Source organism: Dendronephthya gigantea, unplaced genomic scaffold (genome assembly GCF_004324835.1).
Source record: "Dendronephthya gigantea isolate DGI-Jeju-01 unplaced genomic scaffold, DenGig_1.0 000055F, whole genome shotgun sequence".
NCBI classification, from domain to species: domain Eukaryota; kingdom Metazoa; phylum Cnidaria; class Anthozoa; order Malacalcyonacea; family Nephtheidae; genus Dendronephthya; species Dendronephthya gigantea.
The window spans coordinates 895,605-908,997 of NW_021163065.1; the positions used below are offsets into that span (position 1 = coordinate 895,605).

The 13,393-nt window shown below is 36.7% G+C and overlaps 1 protein-coding gene across 1 annotated transcript; it reads right to left on the bottom strand.

Moving 5' to 3' along the window:
• Window positions 1–6,736: 6,736 nt before the first annotated feature.
• LOC114529250 (uncharacterized protein K02A2.6-like) lies at window positions 6,737–8,263 on the bottom strand. Its single transcript, XM_028551007.1, has 3 exons — window positions 8,207–8,263; window positions 7,474–7,879; window positions 6,737–7,350 (listed from the first exon to the last, which is right to left on the bottom strand). Exons 1-3 carry the CDS (start codon window positions 8,261–8,263, stop codon window positions 6,737–6,739), a joined length of 1,077 nt encoding a protein of 358 aa, XP_028406808.1.
• Window positions 8,264–13,393: the final 5,130 nt, after the last annotated feature.

Here is a 13,393-nt window from a genome sequence, read left to right on the forward strand (position 1 = left end):
AAATTTATCAGTTTGACTCCTAATGCATGGTACCTTCTGTACACTTAACTTTTATTAACATCGCCAATTGGCTGCTTTTCACATGTAGTGATGCTATATATCTAGTAATTTATTGGCTACCCACATGTACGCTATGGGTACCTACTTTTTGTTTTGCTTCTGAAGTTCATTCTTTCTAATCGATCTTTTTTTTAATAGTTAACCTTTTTTCGCTTCTCTGTAAGGATTTATTGTTTCTATAAGACTTGTAATGCAATAACCTTTGTAATAATATACATGAAAATGTTTCTCGACTGTGATTGGTCGATTTCAGTGCAATTTATCCCGAACAACAGTGCAAAAATCTGTAACAACAGTGCAAAAATCTGTAACAACAGTGCAAAAATCTGTAACAGTGCAAAAATTTGTAACAGACCAATCTGATTGGCTGTCATAAATATATCAGCCAATCAAATTTGAGCTACGTTTTGGCGGGAAAAATATAATGCTTGCCCCAAACAAAACAACCAAGATGGCGACGGAAATCAAAAACGGAAATATGGATTTTCGCGACTTTTTAACGTTAAAACAATGGTTTCACAACAAAATATTTAAGAAATATAACGTCGCTAAAGGAAATATTCAATATAAAGGAAAAATCGATCAACAAAATGTACATAGGGACAAGAAATACAAGAAATACTCGTGTGTTTGTCTCGAACATTTTCATCTATATTATTTGGACGAGTGCTATTTTGGGTCTTTGAAAAACTCACGAGTGTATGCTTTTTTCCAAATTGCACGAGAAACCATACTATTACCTATACTAATGGCCACGCAAGCTCTGTATGTGTTTCAAAACAACAATGATTTTGCTTTTGACATGTTTTAAAGTTCGAAGAAACCAAATTCAGGAATATATTTTACAGGCAACAATTTAATAGTCTTGACCAAGTAACAATCACATGAGGATCATTTAAGTTGTCGATTAGTTGTCACAAATATATAGTTGTCGCAAACTGAAATAACGAATATATAAAAACTAAGTTCATGCATTCCTAAAACTACTATAACTATATCTTGAGTCAAAAGTATAATTAACTATACAGATTATGAATACAAATTACACACACTAGCAATGCTCTTAACCGCTCAATCTTGTCATGCACATAATAAAACACAAAAAGAGAAACTACAAACTAAATAACAATTGTAAATGTTAAACTTACATAAAAGTCCTGCTTTGTGGAGGCGAACAATGCACAAACCGAGATGTCCAAACAGCTGGATGGGTTACGAAAGCATGTTCGAAACTTTTATTACAAGTTTTCTCAATGAATGCACATAACCAACTGCCCAAAAAACAAGATTGTGCAAACCTTTACCTATCCCAAATTGGAACTAGTTACCATGTCATAACTAACCACGAATTAACCAAAAAGTTCCTGCTATTGTTCAATCGAGCTGAAAGATGCCACAACCTTCTTTCTTGTTGCTCTGGAGATTCATCCTTTCTTTTATATCTTTTTTTAGCTAAACTTTTTGTTACTCTCTTTAAATTATTTTCTTTAGCAATGACATGACAAAGACAATCTCAGGTGATCTAATCACTGAGGGGTCTGTGCTATAAAGCAAATTTTTCTTAGAAAACAAAGCATTCAACACTCGGAGGATTATGGGTGTAAAAGAGTGAAGCTAAATTATCATTTTGGAAACTGCAAATCTACAGTTCATACTATCAAAACTGCTAAATTGTACTGCTAACTAGAAGACATGCTATACTAAAACATTTTGTTCACACCTAGTTGGAAAATGGGAGCCAAAGGTGCAATGTAAATTTCGGCTAAATTGCAGAATACCCCTCCACTAATGATATCATATTGTCTACCTACTGTTCATCTACCTATATCAAACATTACAGTACTTAGCTATTTACAGAATTACAGTATGAATACCTGATTACCACTTTAAAAATTTCCATACATCTTTTTTAATGTCTAGAAGAAATTTCCAAAATAGTCACTTCCTTTGTGCTCATAATGCCACAAGAACTCTGCTAAGTGGGACGAAAACATTGATTTTCGTTTGTCAAAGTCAGGCATATTTGTCTTTGCTTGTCGCCAATGACCTTCGATCTTGTTTGTATGATCACCATCAGTATTTACAAATTGTTTAGAGTGATTAATGTACTTATGAACATACCCATGCTTCTCTAGGTTTACATACACTTTCCAACAGTCTGAGATGATTGCGTTACCCTCAGCTATGTGATGCTTCATTAATGCCTAGAAGGTCTCCTTGTCATGTTTCTCAGCAGAGCCCATAAAACTTCTTTGGGATTCATCTTTGATTCCTCCAAATACCCATTGCCCTTCAACTTTATGTCCTTGATGGTATTTTCTCTTTCCAAACTTGCTTTTGTCGATTTGAGCAGTCTTTCCTGATCCCCTGATCTTCTCCTCTCTCTCTAGAAGTTTGACTTTGCAAGTCTCTCGGCAAAGGTTATCCCAATCTACTGCTGTATGTTCGCTTATGTTGACTTTGTGCCAAATGTTCTCTTGGCTTACCCCTCTGCACCACCAGTATGTTAATTTTACAATTTCAACTAGTGTCAGGTTGTTATTATAAATATGAGAGCCCAACATATAACATTTAAGAAAGCCATCAAAACAATTTGAAGTTTAAAAGTAAATATATTTGTAACGTTTCGTCTTTAACCTAAGACATCTTCAGACAAGTGATATAAAATTACATGAGATTTGAGTATATATAATCTATTTACATATGTAAATTAATGACGGATAGGAAGGTATAAGATAGTACATGACAAAACCGCACAGACGAAGGGACATAAACACAATACAAAAACTATGAAAACACGTTACAGAAGATTAAGTGGGATTGAACTGCCCTGGATGTTAAGCGAGGGTTTGAGTTTGGAGATGAGGAGGCTTTCATGAATTATGAGTTCATGTTTGTCAGAACATGAAGAAAGAATTTTAAAATCATCAAAGTCGGCACAGTGCCCTGCAGTGGTTATGTGGGAGAAGATGCTGGACAAAACTGGACTAAATGACGGTTTTCCAGTTATAGGGGAAATTCCCAAGTGTTCCGATACTCTGGTGTGTAGATGGCGTGTGGTTTGACCCACGTACGATGCGGAACAGCATCGACACTTGAAAAGGTATACAACACCAGATCTCAGAAACTTGGGAACTTTATCCTTAAATGGAAAAAAGGAAGAAATACGTGTGGTGGAACGAAAAACAAAGCGAATATTTAGATGCGGATAAGCAGCATTACAAAGTCGAGTAATTTGATTGCGAATCTGAAGCGAGTGGGAACCAGTGAAGGGAAGGCAAAAATAGACCGTTTTCTTTGAAACTGTGTGAATAAGTGGTTTTGGCTCAAAGGTGTTGTTAAGGAAGCGACGAACTAATTCGTCAAACATATAAGCGGGATAACTATTCAAGTTGAACAAATTCCTAACAACCTCAAGTTGGATATGAAAATTTTCATAACTAGAACAGAGGTTGAAGATTCGGTGAAGTAAACAGGAGATTAAAGAGCGTTTATAATCAACAGGAATGAAAGTGTGGAAGTTGGTAAAAAGACCGGTAAATGTGGGTTTACGATAAACAGAGGTGGAGAATTTACCTCTTGAGCGAGTTATTTCAATATCTAGGAAAGGGAAAGGCAGCTTTCCGTCTCTTTCCAATTCAGATGTAAAAGAGATATTAGGGTGCTGGCAGTTTAGGTAATTAAGAAAAGTAGGAACATGATCCAAGGATCTGAAAAGAAGAAAACAATCATCAACATAACGTCGATATAGAATAGGTCTGAAAGAAGGAGGACAGTTGGAGAGCCATGATTTCTCATGGAAAGACATGAAAATATTGGCGAAGAGTGGTCCTAGAGGGCTACCCATAGCCACACCATCAATCTGCTGATAAATCTGGCCATTAAAGGAAAAGTGACAGTTTTTAACAGAAAGAGATAGGAGTTTGGTAAATTGTGAACGATCAAGGCCTTCAAAACACATACAGTTTGAAAAAATGAGATCTGAGATGATCTCAATCGTTTCATCCACAGGAATATTAGTGAACAATGATGCAACATCAAAACTGGCCATAACTACATGGTCTGAATCAATGTCACTGCTCAACAGTTCCTGAACAAAGGAAAACGAGTCCTTTATGACAAAAGAACTGATAGAGATTGGAGTAAGGAAAGGAATGAAAAACTTAGCTATTGCGTACGAATAGTGATTGATACATGATAGAATGGGCCTTAAAGGAATAGAGGATTTATGAATCTTTGGAAGTCCGTATAGTATGCCAATGCGTGTACCAGTGGGATACAGTTCATTGTAAGTTCTTTCGTTGATGCAGTTGCCAGCCTTCAGCCTTCGCTTCAGATTCGCAATCAAATTACTCGACTTTGTAATGCTGCTTATCTGCATCTAAATATTCGCTTTGTTTTTCGTTCCACCACACGTATTTCTTCCTTTTTTCCATTTAAGGATAAAGTTCCCAAGTTTCTGAGATCCGGTGTTGTATACCTTTTCAAGTGTCGATGCTGTTCCGCATCGTACGTGGGTCAAACCACACGCCATCTACACACCAGAGTATCGGAACACTTGGGAATTTCCCCTATAACTGGAAAACCGTCATCTAGTCCAGTTTTGTCCAGCATCTTCTCCCACATAACCACTGCAGGGCACTGTGCCGACTTTGATGATTTTAAAATTCTTTCTTCATGTTCTGACAAACATGAACTCATGATTCATGAAAGCCTCCTCATCTCCAAACTCAAACCCTCGCTTAACATCCAGGGCAGTTCAATCCCACTTAATCTTCTGTAACGTGTTTTCATAGTTTTTGTATTGTGTTTATGTCCCTTCGTCTGTGCGGTTTTGTCATGTACTATCTTATACCTTCCTATCCGTCATTAATTTACATATGTAAATAGATTATATATACTCAAATCTCATGTAATTTTATATCACTTGTCTGAAGATGTCTTAGGTTAAAGACGAAACGTTACAAATATATTTACTTTTAAATTTCAAATTGTTTTGATGGCTTTCTTAAATGTTATATGTTGGGCTCTCATATTTATAATAAGAATCCGTTTTCCGCCTGGCAAATCTCTAGCTACGATAGTGTCAGGTTGAACCTCGAACCAACTGTCTTTTCGAATCAACATTTCAATCCTGTATCACTTTCCGTTAATTTGCCTCCTGCATTCCCACTTTAAACTGTCCGATCTACAAATTTGGGTTGCTTTTGTACCGACAAAGCATGTGAAATGACAACAAGCCAGTAAGTGATAAACATTCGTTATGTTATTACTAACAAAAAGTACTGTCATAATTATTGCTCTAAAATGCATTGAATACTGTATTGATTGCTTATTGTTTTTCTAGTTCAATGAAACCTCCACCCAAACAGCTTCTACACAATGTTTATGTTGCAAGAAGTTAGAAAGTCTGAACAGGCAACAGCAAAATAAAATAATTGTTAAAAAAAGGTTAGAAGTTAAAGATCTTGAGATTCATCAACAAAAAGGTACCAGTTTAATTGACACAACTTTCTGAGTTAAACACGAGAATAAGCATCTCTGAGTGAACTGATCATCTCTAAAACGTGAGGGGTTCCATCCAGTTTGAAAAAAATATATTGGTACCTTATTTAAAATTACAGATTGTTTAGAAGAGAGTATAAATCAGATGGCTTCCATGTAAGAAAAAATTGTGGACATTAAGGATTATACAAGAGACAACTCCTGTGATAAAATGGATTTCATCAAAGAACCAGAAATTTCTGAGATTTAAACAGAGCACACAGCTTGTTTTCTGGTAGTTTGTCTTTTACTAAGATTTGTCATCCGAAGATGATGATGAGCAACCAGAAGACATAAAGTAAGCAGGCATGAAAAACAGAAACTTGATGGTTTTTACTTCTTTTAATCCCTTGTTCACAGCATGTTAAATAATTCTGGCAACATACAAACAGAACCAAAGTTTGTTGTGCTCCTTTCACAACTGCAAATTCTTTTCAAAGCTGCCCAGAATGCAGCATTGTTACAGTAAAAAAAAAATGTTATAACCCCCATTGTCCTAAATGGAATATTCTTTCTATATCGATCTTCTATTCTAAATCTTGTATTTTTTAACCCTTCTACAATACTCTCTTATTCTATCTACATCCTTAATTAGTCCTGTCAACATAATGTCAACCATCTCTATTTTAGTATTATAATTAGTTATTAATATATATATTGTATTATCTGTATATTACATCACTCCCCTTTTTTGAGAAAGTGTTTATTTCCACATTAATGGGTTACCGTATCTTTGCAGTGCTCTTCTGTCTCTTGTTGATCTCCAAGCTATGTTCACTGGAACTTTGGGTGTCGATTGAGAATTGTTTTGTCCTGCCTTCGCATTCTCTGCATCATTTCCTTAACACTCTTCGTCATTGATCAGTATCTACCTCTACTTTTTTTCTGGTGATACGTTTAAAGTGTGACACATTTCTTGTTATTTTGTGTCCATTTTTACTTTGTGCTGTAACTTGCGATCTGTTTGTTTCTATAACACGATATGGTGTGGTGTCTCAAAATTTGTTGTCAGCTTGTTTTGTTTTCTCTGTCTAACCAATACACAATCACCAACAGCAATGTTACGATGTTTAGTTTTCAGACGATTGTCTGTGTACTGCTTGTTATACTCTTGTCCTGCCTTGTCATTCTCTCATGCTTGTTTGTGTCTCTCCACAATGTTTCGTTTACTGATCATTGGAAGTTTGCCTTTTACCACACGATTGAATATTAACTCCGACGGTGGTACTTTGGTAGTCGAATGTGGCGTTGTTCTGTATTGAAGTAGAAACCTGTTTAGCTCTTGTCTCCACGGTCTTCCTTCAGCTTTAGCAGTTCTTAAAGCTTTGCCTAAGGGCTGCATGAATCGTTTGGCTTCGCTATTACCTTGCGGCCAATGTGGTGTGGAATATAATACTTTAATTCCCAACGCTCGAATATATCGTCGATATTCCTCTCTGTGAAAAGGAGGGCCATTGTCCGTTTTTAACGTATCTTGTATGCCATGCCTTGCGAACATTTTGTCAAACTTAGGTATAACCGTTGAAGCTTTAGTTGACGACACGATTTCCACTTCTGGATACCTGGAGTGCCAATCGATCACTACTAGAAGATATTCTCCAGATGGTAACGGACTGTAGAAATCGGCATGAATAACTTCCCAATGTCCCTTTGGCATGCTCGTCATAGACAGAGGTTCTGGTGGTTTTGGCTTTCCTACTGCTTGACAAGGAATGCATTTCGCTACGGTGTCTTTCACTAATTGATCTATATTAGGAAACCATATTTTCTCTTAAAAGTGCCTTGGTCTTTGTTAGCCCCCCCTATGACAATCATGAGCAATATCAATGGCTCTTTGTTAAAGGCTTTCTGTAATTACTATTCTAGCACCACCGAGTATAACTCCTTTCATTGTAACGGACAGCTCGTCTTTGACTTGCTTGAACTGTTTAACAATGTTGTAGTCCCACTTATTTAGTTTGATTGCTGCTCGAACACCTTTTAAGACTTGGTCTTCATCCGTCGCTTTTACAATTTCTTCAATTGTCATGGTCTTCGGAACGCTGTTGAGTGCAATAAAGTTAACATATTCTTCGGTCATGCGTTGCTGTTCGAAGCTTGTTTCTACTGGGTGCCTAGAGAGATAATCATCAGGATTCGTTCGTCCTGGTCTATAAATAACTTTGAATGAATAAGGTTGCAGTCTCAGAACCCAGCGCTCAACACGGGCAGATGCTTTTGCGTTTCTGTTGCCGTATATGACCTCAAGAGGCTTGTGGTCAGTGACTAATGTGAACTGTGAACCATATATGAAGAGATGGAAGTGTTCTATTCCCTAGACGATTGCTAGGGCTTCACACTCTGTTTGCGCATATTGCTTTTCAACTTCCGTCAGTGCCTGACTGGCGTAGGCTACAACTCTCTCATCATCTTTGCCTGGAGTTGATTGTAATAAAATAGTGGATATACCTACTGGAATTGCATCTGCTGTGATATATGTGTCCTTTTGAGTGACAAAATATGCCATGCACTCGTTTGCTGATAGTGCAGATGTCAATTGTTGGAATGCCTTCTGATGAACGTCTCGCCATTCAAATTTCGTATTTTTTTTTTGTCAACTCACGTAACGTGCTGTTATTGTGGCGAAGTTTGCGATATAGCGACTACTGTAATTGGCCATGCCTAATAAACTTCGAACATTGTGTACATTTGTGGGTGTTGGTGCATTTTGTAAGTCCTTTACACATTTGGGATCTGGTTTCGTTCCACCTTCTGAAAAGACTTGTCCAAAAAAGTCTAAGCTCTTATTCAGAAATGTGCATTTTAATCTGTTAAGTCGCAATCCCTTGTGGTAAAGCCTGTGTAAGCATTTAACTAAGTTCTCATCATGTTCTTGTATCAATTTCCCATAAATTATTATGTCGTCCTCAATGTTCCTACCGCCTTGTAATCCTCGCAATTGTTCTTGTAGGGTGAACTGAAAATCTCTGTGGCTGCTTAGTCCGTAATTCAAACGTTTGTATCTAAATAGTCCTTCATGAGTGCTAAAAGTTGTGATATAACGACTATTTTCTTCTTACTCTAATTGATGGTACGCCTGGGAAAGATCTAGTTTTGAAAACCATTTTGCACCGTTTAGTTCAAGTCAAATATCTTCTACTGTCGGTATTGGGTGTCCAACTCGGTTAATCGCTGAATTTGCTTGTCTCATGTCAACACACAGATGCGCTTCGCCATCCTTTTTGGGGACTATCACTATTATGGCAGAAACCCATGGGGTTGGTTGTGACTCTGGTACTCGTTCAATAATGTCACTACGCTCTAACTGTTCTAATTTCGGCTTTCACTTTTTCTCATATGTAAAAAGGGATACGCCTTTGTGGCTGCGCTTTTGGTGGGTGTGTGGAATCAATATTTAATTTTATCTGCTCACCAATCTGCTCACCTTTTAGGCTTGCCGTGACATACTTTAGAAAAATGATTCTGCTTACCCCATTTATGACAACTCTTCCCTTTCGCAGGCAAACGCCTTGATGGCGATATGAACCGCCACAAAAATGACATTTTCGCGTCAATTGTATTGGGGGGGTTATATGCTGTTGCTGTTCTGGTCCTTTGATTCTATGACTCGGGCTTGGTATTAACTCTGCTCATCCTTGCGACCATCCAGAAGGATATCTTTGAGTGTGTACTCAGGACCTCTTAGGGCTCTCTCGCGTATTCTTGAAGAAGTCCCTGCCATTATTATCTGTTGTTCTACTTCGAAGTCAACATCAGCGAACCCACATGTTTGAGAAAGCTTTCATAATCGGGTATGGAATTGATCTAAAGCCCGGCGCACACGAGAGCTACGTGCTCAGCAAAATGTCATTCATGACCATTGGCGCAAGCCAGTTAGTTGCTCTCATGTGCTGGCGACATGTCTAGCGATTTTGGTCATTCGTGGCATGTAAGCCAAAAATCAAACATTTTTGTCACAAATGAACAAATGCTTTGTGTGTGCGGGGAACGAAAGCACTTTGCTTACAGGTTGCTCTTGAAGCGCATGCGTCGTGTTTCAAAATAAATCATTCAAGATGGCTGAAAGCAATATGGTAACTGAGGTTATTGTCGAAGACAAGTTGGTTGATTTATGGCAGGATTTTCCTTGTTTGTTCAATGTTCGCTTGCCAGATTTAAAAAACCGGGATAAACGCGAGGCCGCCTTTGCGAGCATCACAGGAAATCTTCAGCAAACAGGTAAATTTATTTGACACATACTTTTTAAATTAAAATTGAATATTTGAAGGCCATTGAATGGGTAAATTACATAATTTCCGAGATGGCATAAAAATTTTACATATTAAATTTTGGGATTTGGTTGTAATGGCTCCGTATGACCAATTATCAAATCAATCAATAATCAGCAGTGATTACTCGTTTTAAAGTGCCTACGAACCCAAAATGGGTTTTTGATTATTCGGATAGAGCGTAAAAAGTTACAATATAAGTTCTAGATTAGATTTCGATTAAACTTCTACTTTTTGAGATATAGGGGCTCAAAGTGGGAATTCTGAAAATAAAGTAGTGCAAACAGAGGGACTGGGTCGGAGGAACACACAGTATTTTGACACTAGGAAATTGTATTACAACTTGAGTTGGCTAGTGAAAAAAACAGCTATTTTGAGGTGAAAAATCAAAAATGTCGAGCTCAAATTCGCAGTCGAGCACCCTTAGCAATTATTCTGATAAAACTCTGTGTGAAATTGAAGATGAGTGCGTTGAAACAGATTTTGAGGCCAGTTATGGCGAGCAAAATCAGCAAATGTATGGCGACTCAGTCGAAGAGGCCTACATGGAGGAACAGATTGCCGACAAAGCTTGGCTACAAGAATATTATTGGAAACGAGCATAGTATTCATTGGGGGTGGCGTCTGTTTATTCAGTTTATCAATCACATCCTTGATTTTGTCAGTTCCAATTGATTTTACCATTGTTTGGAAGATTTCCTCAACATAATCTATTACATATAATCAATTATATACATATACAATACAATAATACAATACAATACAATTTTATTCAATACAATGAAATACATGACATAAAAATACCATGACCCGCAAATAGCAATAGCTAATCAGAGGCGGGCATGAAGTATAATTTACACATATAACTATAATTTCAATGAATTGCAGACAATTTTATTGTTTATAGACGCGAACAAACAAAGTATAGAGACACTATTCGAAATTCAAAATGAAAAGTATACTGTTAGTAATGTATCCATGAAATATTAAAAATAAAATCAAACAGACATACTCTGCAAAATCATGGGGAGGTCAACATAGTCATCTTCGTTATTCATAATTTCGATTAGTAAAGTACAAATTTTCCTAGTGAAATCCTTTTTTTTAAGATTACGGAGATATTCAGGAACAGAATTCCATACCTTAGCACCAACTCTAGAGAAAGCATTATGCTGTTGATTTGTATGAGAAAATTTTATCTGATAGTTACCAGTAGCAGAGGATTTGGTATTGTAGGAATGAACAGTAGCAACTTGAGTAAAGAGATCCATTACATTTTTAGGCGCTGAATTATGATTAATGTCGTACATCAATTTAGAAACTGTTTCAACATATAACATGTTAATAGGCAAGTTATTTGTATTTTTAAAGAAAGAAACGGCATGATCGCGACTATTAGCGAAATGCATTAACCGTAAAGCACGCTTTTGAAGTACCAAGAGTTTTTTTAAGTTTGTTTTAGAAGCATTCCCCCAAACAGAAATAGCGTAGGATAGATAAGGAAGAATAAGTGATCGATAGATATTTGTAAGTACCTGAAGAGGAACAAAATGTTGGAGTCTGGCGATAATTCCAATGGTTTTACTTACTTTACATGCTACATAATCTATATGTTGTTTCCAAGTTAAATGTTCATCTAATAAAACTCCCAAATATTTAATGTATTCCTTGCGTTCATTATATTTACTTGTTTGGGTATGTGGAACAGTGAACTTGCACAATGCTAATGTGCAAACTTACTAAAATTTCGTTTAACTGGAACACTTCTAACAACTGCCTCTCCATTCAAAAACTTTGGATAGACAATGTGGTATTGCTCAACACCATCTTTCATCAGTTTTTCACGTGAAAAGTTTTCATTGAAATGTATTGCTGCAATAGCATGCCTAAAAGAGAATGTTTGCCACAGTAATTTCTAATGTTAACATGTAAAACTTAAAATGAGGGAATGTTGTACACTAAAAGGACACTATATACATATATATTATATTTACTTGCAAAACAATTCTTTGTGACTGTAGCTGATCATATTTGGAGAGAATTGGTTTAAAACGGAATGAAATCCCTCCAAGCAACTTGTTTGCTCAATAGGAGATGCTTTCATTATTCCCTTCTTCAGTTTTTTGTCAGTGAGTGATGAGCACATTTTCTCATATGCAATGGAATCTACAAATGTTTAAAATTGCTTACCCATTTAGCTGTAATGCCACTATAAAATAGCACTGTTCTGACTAGCTGCTACTGTACATGGTGTTGATATACGTTTAATTTATTTTGTACCTCTCTCAAGCCATTTTCGTGGCTGAATAGCATCCTTATGTGCACATTTGTAAAACAGTGCATTTTCTAAATTTTCATGCTCATCGACAACATGACTCAGGAAGGAGGAAAACTTGGCCCATATCACTTCACCATTTCCATCATGGGTTGTTCTTTTACTCCAGAACAAGTGGTTAGTGCAAGGCTTTATCCACTCTGCAATTGCCTCACATCCACTAACTTTGGCAATTTTAGTTAGAACCTTTGTCACTTCTAAAACATAAAATATGCTTTTTTGACTCACTTTGCCCCTTTAGCACTGTGCCCCATACTATCATGCCTTCCATCTCCAGCAATTACTACTTCTTCCTTTGATCTGATTTCATCAAGAAGCTCTGCTTGATACTTCTTCCAATGTACGAATATGGATGGAAATACTTTTTCCTGTATAAAGTGCAAAGATATGACATTAGGGGGTGAAATTTTTGGGTAAATTGATGTCTTAGGAAGAAGAAAATCCACTTGATAATGATCATTAAAAACTCACCCACTGATACCTAAAGAAAGTTGACAGTGATATGCAGGTCATTCCCATATGTCTCAATGCTCTGAACACCTTCGTTGCTGAGGTTCTGGCCAAAATTATTCCATAACTTAGAAGAAAGTTACCAGCCGCAATTTTGGTTCCAGAAAAGTTTGGCTGACTAAACCATGTTGCACGTTTTTCACACTCGGGGTTGACACACACTGTTACCACCTCTGCCTTTGTCCCATGTGCATTTACCTCAACAAGGGTATTTTCACATTTGCACAAACAGCAAATTTAAAATAGGGTGAACAGTTGAGAAAAAAATACAATGAACTTTGGTTCAGTTCTCTGATTGTATTCTTTACTGTAAACCCTGAAATATAAAAAATACATATAGAGTAATATTTTTAAATATTGTGAAAAATAATATATTGTGGTGTAACAATTATGTAGAGAATAGTTATATATTAAACAGTATTTCCCTCACCTTTGTGATGGCACATTGGTGTCTTCATCTGTTTCAGTATCTGAGGTTTCTGTCTCAGTCTCCATCTCGCCAATATCATCAGATAACTCCTCTGTTTCATGCTCTTCCTCAACATCACTTTCAACCTCTCTTTCAACATCACTCCCATTGCCACCATAAAAAACTGCACTGCTGCTCTCACCTGTTTCAAGAACAAACTTGATTTTAATTCAGGCAAATTCTAATATAAAACCACAATGATCATCG